At 59.7% G+C, this 11,427-nt stretch overlaps 1 protein-coding gene across 1 annotated transcript in view; it reads left to right on the forward strand.

Moving 5' to 3' along the window:
- The window catches only part of FAM19A3 (family with sequence similarity 19 member A3, C-C motif chemokine like), a 12,531-nt gene extending 2,972 nt beyond the window's left edge, over window positions 1-9,559 (forward strand). Inside the window, exons 3-5 of the mRNA XM_019514087.1 lie at window positions 3,899-4,048; window positions 4,926-5,050; window positions 7,727-9,559. Coding sequence (XP_019369632.1) covers window positions 3,899-4,048; window positions 4,926-5,050; window positions 7,727-7,738 — 287 coding nt within the window. The 3' untranslated portion in view covers window positions 7,739-9,559. The remainder of the gene's footprint in view (window positions 1-3,898; window positions 4,049-4,925; window positions 5,051-7,726) is intronic.
- The last annotated feature ends 1,868 nt before the right edge of the window (window positions 9,560-11,427 follow it).

Consider the following 11,427-nt stretch of genomic DNA (forward strand, 5'->3'; position numbering starts at 1 on the left):
TCCCTGCCAGCGAAAGCAGCTCTAAGCCTGTAATCCCTGCCTGCATTGCTTAAACCCAAAACGCATCGTCCAGAGACTCTGCCAACAAGCCAGTCAGCAGTTACCTGCTTTACCCCCTTTCTAACCAGTGACGGGCTAACGTGAAGATAAACCTGCGTCCTCATCTCTGGAGCTGCGTTTGGCCACAGCTCGGGGCGTCCGGGGTCTACCCGAGTCACCTCCCAGATGTGATCTGTCGCGGGATTGCCCCGAGGGAAGCCGGGGACTGAAACCGCTCCTGCCTGGGGAAACACTCACATCAGACAGTCTCCGGGCTGGCTGGAGCTTGCTGGGAGACGCACACGAGGCAGGTGGTGCCTGGCTCGACAGCTCCGAGGAGGGCTTGATTGCCAAGTGATGCTCGGGCTGTTATCGCCGCCCGGCCCCCACGAGCGAGCGCCCGCGTGGAGGAGGGCAGGCTGATCGCAGCTATCAGACCCTCGCTCCGCACCGATGCGAACTGACAAGGTGGAAATCGTGCCGTGCCTTCAGTGCCGGGCGTCGGAGCCGGGGTCACCAGGATGACTGCCGGAGATGCTCTTGGGAGATCTTTGCTCCTTCCAGAGCAACGCGTGAGCAGAGACAGAGTGACACACGTTCACACTTGGGTGCCTATAATTAGGCATCTAAATAGGTGGCCTGATTTCCAAAGCGGCAGGCACCCACCGCTCCCACGGTTGCCACGTGGAGCCTGAACAGGCAGGCCCAGAACGGAAACGGCCGCAGCTCACGCGATGGCACTGGAGCAGCTGCCAGTGGGATTTTTGGGACGTGAAATCGGCCTGTGTTTCCCTGCACTGCACAAGCACACGTGCAACGGGATATATCGGCACGCTCCTCTGTCTTGTGCACATGCATGCACGTGGGTGTGCGCATAAGCAAGTTTTACCTGCATAAAACAATCCCAGGATAGGCCAGATCTCATGGTGGTTGCTCAGGCACGACGCCGGCTGGTAACGCAGGGATGGGGTCAGAGCCGGGCCCGACTTGCGTTTGTACAGCACGGTCGCTTTGCTCTGCCCTCCCCAGCTTTCCCGGCACTGGAAGGATCTCTCTGGTGTGGAGCTGCACATCCCCCGTTTCTCCTTGAGATGGGCTGCGTGTCCAGGTTTCCTGCCCCTGCTCCCTGCCTTCTTGGGAGGGCCCTTCCCACCTGAAGCTGCTAAGAAAACCCCGGCTTCAGGCCTCGGGCATTCATTTAGGACCACAGCCACAGCTGGGGTCGCTGGGCCCAGGCCCTGCTGTTGCTGACATTATGCCCTGCGCTGCCTCTCATCACCTGTCAGGACACGTCTTGGCGTGTGCGTGGCGTGTAGCAGAGCTGCTCTGCAGCCTCCGTGTCATGATGCAGCGGAAGTCCCACCAGTGGGGCAGTGGTAATGAGCAATAAAAACAGGTCTGCCTCTCTCCGAAAGCCTCCTCAATAATGCATGCATAACAGGCAGTAGTGAGTTGAGCATCTTAATTATTTAGCGCATACTAGTAGTAGAGTTGTACCATGCAGGGCCCCGAATGCAGATGGCTCATGGCACGCACTGACCTGTCCTGGGAGGGCTGGAGCCGAGTGGACACACAAGGGGCAGGGGAGGCAGTGACAGGCCCAGGGTCGCATAGCAGGGCGGTGGCAGAGCCCAGGTTCTGGCTGCCGTGGGTCCACAGTGAGTCTGGGCGCAGTTCGGCAAACTCCGTTGTGGGAAGCCGTTGTCCCCCCCGCATTACGGGTTTGCTGCCGAGATCCCAGCCCTTGCTGCCAGCACGAGCCAGCCCGCAGCAAGAGACAGGCCTGCCTGTGTGCATCCCCTCTCTGCTGTCCCAGAGCTGGCGCCGGGAGGGCAGCACCTTCCCCGAGTGCTCGCAGCTGTGACCGCGACCGTGGAGGTGTCTGGCGCTTCTTCACACCCCAGAGCTGGTGTGCGGCTGACCCGATGCCTGCAATGGCGGCACCGTGGAGGGAGAGCGCTCCCCTGCCTCCGCAGCAGCTGCTTGCCAGGCACTTGGGCAGGGGAGCAGAACTGCGCCCCGGTGCCCAGGTCCCTTGTGCAGCTGGCAGGGTGGAAGGGAACAGGCCCTCGGGCGCTGGTGCTGGCTCCTTGCCGGCGCCCGTGTGAGATCAGGACGCGGCAAAGGGGGCATTTAGCCCACAGCAGGTGGGGGCCTGAATGGGGAAGAGAAGACAGCTCTTAGCGCCGCGTCCCTGCCCCCAGCCCCGTTCTCCCCTCGCCCGCAGCGGGAGGGTCAGGACGGTGTCCTGCTGCCTTCGCCATCCTCTTCCCCGGCTCCCAGACAGCCGGGGCGCCAGCTCCCGGTCCCTGCCATGGCTGCCCAGCAGACACAGCCTGTAGTGATGCCCAGGGAAGGGGGCCTGTGATTTCCTCTGAGGGGAGCAGCAATTCCTGCTACGATGGCAGCCATCGGCGCCAGCCCCCGGGGCTGTGGGGCTGCCGTGTGCACGTGAGAGAAAGGCTCCCGGCCCTTTGAACGCAGCCTGAGGCTTCATCGGGAGTAAGTCCTTCAGGAGAGCTAACGAGCCTGGGCCTGTGCTGGGGACTCGTGCCCAGCTGCAAGCGCATTTCCCAGGCGGTTACATCCCAAGACGGGGAAATCGCCAGCTCGAGGCTGCTTGGGGACAGCGAAGGGGAGCATTTCAGAGCAGCAGGCAGGAGCCGGTCCTGGAGTCATGGGCTGAGCTGGCCAAACCCCCCTGCTAGGGACGGCAAGGCCAGGCTGGGCGGGGAGCAGGACGCAGAGGGGACCAGCAGCTCTCGCCAGGCGGTCTGGCCAGGGGAGCGGAGGGGAGGGAGACCCGGCAATGACACCCTTGCTCCGGGGAGAGCCAGCACAGCAGGGGCCTTCGCCATCTGCATGAACACTCACAATTAGAGCCGAGGATCCTCAATCACTCCTTGGCTTATTTGGAAATCCCATTTACAAACCCAGCTGTGTTCACTCAGTTACGAGCTGCTTTCCTCTTCGCCTTCACCAAAGTCCATCGTTTCGTTTTGAATCAAACCTTCATTAAAACTGAATTATGATGGCATTTAAAAGGGAGAGTAAAATTTATGGCCAGAGATGTTATTACGAAATACTTCCAGGATAGGTAATTGTGTAATTATTATGGGCAGGAATGAAAGCAGCGGTTCATTAGCAGAAAATGACCATGAAATAACAATAAATAAAACCAAATAGAACCAGTGGTAATTGCAAAACCTGTACCGACTGCACGCCCGACAGCACTGGGCACACTGGCGTATCGAGTTAACCCCTGGGGTCTCGGGCTCTGCAGGATGTGCCGTGCCATGTGCATTATGGTGTCCTGGATCCTGAGGCCACTGCTGCTGGCTGCCTGACTCGACTGAGGCCCTGCAGCCGTAGCGGGCACAGAGCGGCACGGTTTATGCTGGGGGGAACTGCGGGATTCAGCTTCTCAGCCAGGCACAAAACCAGCGAGACGCTGGCTACCTGCACGCAGGGCCATGGCTGGCTGCCTCGGCTCCTCCATCCACCCGATGAAAGAATCGGGACCAAGGATGTGGCGGTGGCTGGAGGGAGAGCGCGGGGTGCGAACGGCAGCAACAGAGCCACAGTCCAGACACGGATGCTGCCTCTGTCTGTCTGTCTAAATGGTGAAGAGAAAGTCCACAGGGATTTGTTCTCGACTCTCTCCCCACACAAGAACTAGGTCACAAAAAGGGCCGTTCCTGGCGGAAATCGCGGAGCGACGCGGGGCCCCGGAGGTCATAAACCAGCACTTTAGTGTTCTCTGTTTCTCGGTGTTTTGATGGTGCGGGGAGAGGAGCAGGGAAGCCGGACGTGGGCCGGGTCCCGCCTGCCTGACGTGTGCTCGCTTCCCTCCCGGCAGTGCGCGTGGAGCCTGGCACGTGCGAAGTCATCGCCGCCCACCGCTGCTGCAATAAGAACAAGATCGAGGAGCGCTCCCAGACGGTGAAATGCTCCTGCTTCCCCGGGCAGGTGGCGGGGACGACCCGCGCAGCCCCCTCCTGCGTGGACGGTGAGTACGGCCCGGGGTGGGCAGGCGCGGGAGCTGTCTGCCGCAGCGCCGCGAAGGGGTCTGGGTTTCAGAGGCGAGGCACGCGGGAACGGAGGCAGCCCAAACTCCTCCGTACATCGGATGCTTTTGGCTGGGGAGCGTCCCCGTTCCCACCCAGCGCTGGCCTGTTTGCTTTTGCATGCCTGAGGCGGTGTCGTCCCCCATCTCTGCTCACCTGCCACGCGGTCACGATGCCCCAAGCACCCGCAGTCCTCCTGATGCCTCGTCTCGCCCGTCAGCAGCAGCGGGGATCACGTGAGATGAAGCATTTGGCCCGTCTCCACGTGGCCCTGCTCTGTGGCCTGGGGCAGGTCTCTGGGCCTGTATCCCGGTGTGTCCAGCCTCTGGAGTAGGGTGCGCATACGGCCCCCTGCCCGGCGCAGCTCTGGTCTCGGCTCGTGTCTCCCTCGGGGATCGGCAGGGCGGGCCAGGAAGGCAGCAGGGAGACTTCAAAGTCATTTTTCTAAACCCCTAAAGAGGCTGGTGGGGCAGTTTAATTTCCCCTCGCAGCCAGTGGGAGGGTTTGATTCACAATGGCCCCAAACATGGCCAGCTTTCATGCTGCATTAGGTAGATCTCCCCCCTTTTTTGCACCGGGAAACAGGGAGTGAGACGGAGAGGCTGGTGTGACTGGAGTGGGCAGCATGCATGAGCCCTCCAGGCCCCCAGGTTTTTTATTCGGGCAGGCCTGGACAACCTGTGAGCCTTGCCTCCTGCATGCAGAGCCCGGAAAGCAGCTCCAGCAATCCCCAGCAACTCCCCACCTGTCGCCCAGTGCCCCAGCCGCGTGCACCCCCCGACCCATTGCTCACTGGCCCTCTCTCCCCCTTCCCGGCAGCCTCCATCGTCCTTCAGAAGTGGTGGTGCCAAATGGAGCCGTGTCTAGAAGGGGAAGAGTGTAAGGTGCTGCCGGACTTGTCAGGATGGAGCTGCAGCAGTGGCAACAAAGTGAAAACCACCAAGGTAGGTCTGCACGGCTGCGCCAGGCCACGCGGGCACTGTGGGACTTCCCCCCCCCGAGGACACAGCTGCCTCCTGTGCCCTGGCTTGCATGGGGCTGGTCTCCAGGCATCCAGGGGTGGCTTTCGGAGGCCCTCCCTTCCCTTCCCCTCCCCGCCGGCTGCTCTCTGGAGCACCTGCCCCGGCTCCCGCCTGCCGGCACAGCGTGGCAGCGCCGTCGAGGGCTGCCTGGGATGGCGTGGCTCCCCTGGCTGGAGCAATCATCTGTGACAGAGAGCGACATGATTATTATTTTCATGCCTTGCTGAATGCCCCGAAGAACAAGGTATAATTAAAATTTTATCAAACTCATTAGTAATTACATGTATGTCATGGTTAATCAGTTGCATAATTCTGTAATCATTGTTCATGCAGTTGAGTGTAATTATTCTTTATGCTTTAGCCAAGCTCCCCACCCCCCCCCGCCATGCAACCCCGCTGCGAGGCCGGGGTGACATCTTGATCAGGTTTTTGTGTGTGGTTGCACTAGAAAGTTGCCACGGGTGTGAGAGCCGGGTCCTCTGCCCCAGGTGTCCTGCTGCGCGCGCGGCCGCCCCTCTTGGGCACCGCTTGCCTGTTTTGCTTTCCCCAGCCTGCTTGAGGGCCTGACCCATGCTGGGGTCTCCCGGGGGTCTGTGCCACGTGTGACACCCGCGCTGCTGGCTCTCGGCTGCCTCCGTGGCCGGTCCGGTCTTGTGGCAGGGAACGAAGCTGTCTCTGGCCCTTCTCTGAGAACAGCCTCAGGCTGCCCTGGGCTTTCCCACCACCCTCGCTGCCTCTTAACACTGAGGGCTGATGTATTCCCAAGTGACTAATGGGTCTCAGCGCCCGGCGTAAATAGGCCCATTTCTCAGCTGCCACAACTGAGCACTCCTAGACCATCCACGGGCCGACACGGGCATCAGACGCCCCATCGGGCAACTGCACCTAACGAACAAGTTTGCACTGTCTGAGGTCTGCTGGCTGGTAGCTGGGGAGCGGGAGGATGGGCTGGATGTATTCGATCGGCGGGGGGGCCATGGCAAACAGTGGGACCATTTCCATTACCAAACACTCCGCAGAGTGAGCATCCTTGGGGGGAAGCCCTTTGACAGAGCATTTCAAACAAGAAATAAATGAGAGGCAAGCGTGATGTGCCCACAGATAATCCGTCGGGGAGAGAAATCATTTCTCTGAAGAATTTTGTCACAAATTACTTGCTCCGCGGGTAACCAGCCCATCCAGAAGGAAAGCAGCACCCGCCTCCGGTGCTCAAAGCCTGTGAGACAGGCCCCCCCAAATCATGAGTTTTAAAAAAGGCATATGCCGCCAGCTCCTTTTATCTGCCACCTGGAGCCTGAGCCTCCAGGTTTCATTCAGAGCATGTTTTCCAGCTTGTCCGTGCAACCACGAGTGCTACGATCGTCTCTGTTAATGAAAGCTGAGATTCTCACAGAGGCGGAGGATGGCAGGGCCCCAAAGACAAGCCTGGCGGCAGCCCGAGAGCTGGGATAACATGGGAGGAGCTGGCAGCACCGAAAGCGCGTTGCTGTCCCTCGAGGGCAACAGGCTCAGAGGTGCAAGGAGCAGCAAGGAGGAAGCACGTCTGTCCTGGCAGCGCCGTACTGGGTCCCTTCAAGATACTGGGCTGGACTGGGCTGAGTTGGGCTGGTTGCTCCCTTGCTGCCTCATCGCAGCCTCAACTCGGTTCGCACCCTTCCTCTCTGGAGGCTGGGCTGGAGCTGCCTTAGCATCCGGGTGCTGACAAATAAGCACAACGCCGGTGCTCACTGGGGCTCGGTGCTATGGACAAATTGTCCCCTGTGTGTGTGTGTATATATATATATATATATATATATATATATATATATTTTTTGCTTCCAGTCTCATCTCCCTGCCATTGTTAACGGATTTGCTAAATTGTTCCTGCTGAATATGCTTCTTGTTTGGCATGCGCAAGAGGCTGGGGATGGAATTTAAATAGCAATATTTCACATGAATCTACCACTGCGCGGGCTGCCTTGACAGAAATCTCTCGTCCTACTGTGAAATCCATAAGAAAGGACGTGGTAATGGGTAAATAGGGTGTGAACATCTGAAGGCTATAAAACTATCCACAGTAATCAGCATAGCTCAGTGTTTAAAGGGCTGAGAGACAATCTGCAGCCTGCTTCCCAGAGTTTGCTTAAACTGTTTACAGAACGGCAGAGAAAAGCGGGGATGGAGATCTAATTCCCCCATTACCTGCCTGGTTGATGGGTCTCTGGCAAGGTTTGCTAAATGGTTTCCCCCTCCAAGCTAGATGCATCTCCTGGGCCATCGCTCTCCACGCAGAGCAGGTGCAGGGGTGAGAGAGGCCCGTCGCGGCACGCGGGGAGACCGGGGGAGGCTCCAGACTGTTCTCAGAGCTACCCCCATGGATCCCACCAGCACCGGGGGGCTGTGGCCAGGCCCCTGTGATCACGGAGACCCACCCCTGAAGCCCCCCTGCCTCAGGACTGGTTCCCCAGCCCCGTCGCTTCCCCGTGCTCGCTCGGTGCTCTGAGATGCAACAGGCCCCTTGGGTGGTAGGAGGAATAATGCAGCTGTTGATGAAGCTACGTGTCACCCACCTCCTCTCCCAGTGCTTCTATCTAACGTGCCCTTCTCCTTTGCTGGCAGGTCACGCGATAGTTTCCGTGGAAGTCCCTCTGGAGGGTTGCCCCGATGCACCACGGCATCGCTTTCGCCTGGCCGCAGGATGCTCCGGCCGCGTCCCGCAGAGCCGCGAGCAGCAGGAGGGTCGCTGTGGCACGAGGACTGCAGCAGCACGGGGCCGGGATGGCAGCGCCTTGTGAGCACCCGGCTGGTCTCGGTCCCCCGCGTCGGGCGGGGGCTCTGCGCTCACCCTCCGCTGGAGCAGCCTCCGGGATTACAGACAAAGGGCACCGACGCAGCCGCCCGGCCTGGGATGCGCGGAAACCCCCCTTGTTGTTGTGGGTCAAAACCCTGCCAGCCCCTGGCGTAATGCACCCGCGGAGGGGCTGCTGCAGATGCGACGGTGATGGGCTCTGAATGCGGTTGCCAGCCTCCCTCTGCTCCGCGCTCCCCCTCAGCCTCACGGATGCGCGCCAGGAAATTTGCAGTTTTCCCCATGCCGGTCAATCAAGCCCTCGAGTCACATAGACTCTGCTGACAGTCACAAAGCGAGGGGGGGTGGGAAATAGCTTCGTTCTTTCTGCTGAAAATTGCAGTGGCTTAAATAATGGCTGTGAGAAGCATCTCTCCCCCCGGTCTCCAAGAGGGGTCATTGCCAGGAGTTTAGGATGCCGCACCTGGGTACCGTCCTCCCCACCTCGGTCTCCTGGCTCGGAGGATGCGGACGGGACTGGTGAGAGACCTGCAGGCTCCCAGCTGAGGCAGGGGTAACCCCACTCACGTCCATGGGATCGTGCTGTCTTTGCCCCGGGGGGCCGGAGATTAAAATCCAGCCTCGCGTGTAGCTAAGCCCGCAGCCCAGACTGAGCCCCTGATGGAGAGGTATAATGCCTGCCCTGAGCATCCCGCCATTTCGGAAGCAAAGACCGGCTGGTTTCCCCTTGCTTGGGGATTGCATGAATCGGGCTGTTCGTTTCAAAGCTGCTGTCTGCAGCCCACATCACAGGAGCTGGATTAGCACTAGTCTTTGCAGGAGAAGTTCGGGGAAGGGAATCTCTTCTTCCTGTTCAGCCTTTCGTGCCTGGTTCAGTAGAGGTTGTTCGCCTGCTCAGTCCTTTGCATTCAAGAGGAAGAAGCCAGAGCATCCCAGGCATCTGCAGTGAGCTCAGATCCCTTACCAGGGCAAATGATGGCTCCTCGTTTCCTACCACGTCTTGGGGGCTGTGGGGAGAGACGGCAAACCCCATTGTGCCCGCTTCTCCTTGCTGCAAATCTTGGTCATAAGAGGCAGCTGCAGGCCCTTGGCCTTGGGGTCCACGCTGTGCCCTGGTGGAGGAGCTGCCACGGGCCTCGGCTCTTTGGCTGTCCCGGCTGGCGCCCATCGGTGCAGGGTGGGTTGTGCTGCTGGAGCCTGCTTCCCGGAGCCAGAGTGAGAGCTGCCCCCGGAGCAGGGCTCCCAGGCACGTCTTCTGTGGAGGCAGCGCTGCTCTTCCCTCCAGCTGCAGCGCCCCGGGCAGGACTTGCAACATCTGGAATTGGTGCGGTGACTCCAGAAGCACGTGCAGGGAGGGCTTGGAAGTGAGACAGCCGGCGCATTCACCGCTGACCTGCGCTGCAGGCGTGCCGCATGGGAGCGCTGAGGCCGAGGGCTGGGATGGAGATGGAGCAGCAGTGAGGAGGAGCAGGAGAGCCCCTTTGCAATGCCTCTGGGTCCCTCCTGTTTGAGGCCCTGATACCACCGCCATCCAACCTGCCAGGTTTGGTACCCACCCGCTTTTGTACTGGGGTTTGAACCCGTGCCCAGGAGGTGATGTACAGACCAGACTGTGGAATATTAAATACATTTTAATCTCTGCAGAGGGCCGTGTCATTTGCAACCCAGCAGGCGAGGGGGCTTTCGGAGTGTGGCTGAAGCCAGCTGATGAAGGGGCAGAGCCTGGCTCCTGGGGACTTTGTTCTGGGCCCGGTCCTACTCCCGTCCCAGGGTGCAGGGGAAGGCTGGGGCTACTCACGTGGTGTTGCCAGGGTGGAGGCGGATGAGCGGCTGAGGGTGCACAGGGCCGTTTCCAAGTGCAGCACAGGGCACGGGTCTAGCCCCCAGGGACCCCGACAGCCTCCAGCTTCCCCTTGCAAACCAGCTCTGCAAGCACTGGCCGAAATCTCCAGGGGCGGGGAAGGGCCTGCTCACAACAGGGGAGGGATACGGGGCTGGGGGTCTCAGGGGACACAGCTCTTCTTGCTGAGCTGGGCCTGGCCGGCTGCACCCCGGGGCCCTCGCTGTCTGCGCAGGGTGGGCGCAGCAGGGAGCTGTCACAGTCGGGCGTTCCCTGCAGCACCCTGCGATGCAGGACATCTCAGCCTGGTTGCACGGAGGCTATTTCTTCCAGAGCAGGGAGCAAAGCGGGGCAGGGCGCGGGGGCGCGTCTCAGCCCATCTCCCGTGGGTGGAGATAATCGTGGTGTCTGTGGGGAGGGGTTACTTGCCCACGTGTGGATTGCGCAGGCAGCAGAGGCAGTCTGGGACGTGGGACGTGGCAGCTGTAACCCATCACAGATGGCAGGGGCTCTCCGGCCCCTTCTTCCCTGATCTTAGCCTTCGTTTAAGGAGCACACACAGCTGGCGTGGGTTGCTGATGCTCTCCTTGTCCAGCTGGCCTGTCCTTGTCTGGCTGTTCTTGGATAAAAAGGGGGTCACTGAATTATCTGTGAAGGTTTCCGGGGCACCGGGGTTTGCACACAGCTGGTCCCGGGTCTCTGGTTCATCCCGCAGTGGCGGTGGAGATGCCTGCCTTCCCCGGCAGTGACACCCCAGAGATCCCAGTGCTTCTGCCGGGAGCAAGGATGGGAGATAATTGAGAACGGCGATGGTGCCAGTGGGACAAATTCTGCCTTTGCTCATGATTCCCACTGCAAGTCTCTTGGCTTGGCCTCGGGATTTCCTGGAGTAGGAGCGAGCAAAGCATGGCCTGCCTGGCACATGCCGAACGCTGGGCATGGAGACAATTTGCATGAATGAGATCCCAGCGAACACTTTATTGCAAACACTTTATTGCCGGAGGGAGGCTCAGCGATAAAGTTCAGCTTGTGTTAATTTCATTAATATTTAAGGCCGCTTCTTAAGTGACTTAATGGCTCCGTGGAAGGAGGGAGGTTTGGCATATGCCTGATCCGTGCCGTCGAGCAGAGAGGGCGCGTGGATCCGGGAGCTCAGAGGGATTTTTTGTGCGAGTTTGGTCTGTGTGTTGTGGGGTTGGGATGAGTCACGGTACTGCAGACCCGGAGTCCTGCCTTGTGTTTCCAGCTCTGCCACTTGGCTTAGCATGTGGTCCCAGTGCCTCAGTTTTCCCATCTGTACACACCAGCTCTGAGTCGCACACACCCTATAACCATCCTGACAGCGAAAGAGACCTTAACACAGACACAGATGGCAGCCACGCTCTCTTCAAAGTCCTTCCCACTGCCCAAGTGGGGTGAAGGGGCTTGCAGGTGTGGCTGCTACCTCTTGCAGCCCCTCCTTTGCTTTGCTCTGGGGCTTGAAGGCAGCTTTTCCAGGTAGCTTATTCATTTGCATTGGGCTTGAGGAGTCTCCTGGCAGCCTCGGCACCTCCTGGTGTGTTGGCCTTGAATGTCTTTGTCTCCTGCCCTGCCCTTCAAAGCCCATGGCTTTGCTTCTCTAGATGCACTGCTTTCTTTACCCTCACAAGCGTGGCTGTGCCATGCCGCCCT

The sequence above is a fragment of the Gavialis gangeticus genome, unplaced genomic scaffold, assembly GCF_001723915.1.
Source record: "Gavialis gangeticus isolate Ggan-Ray unplaced genomic scaffold, GavGan_comp1, whole genome shotgun sequence".
In the NCBI taxonomy this organism is placed as follows: Eukaryota; Metazoa; Chordata; order Crocodylia; family Gavialidae; genus Gavialis; species Gavialis gangeticus.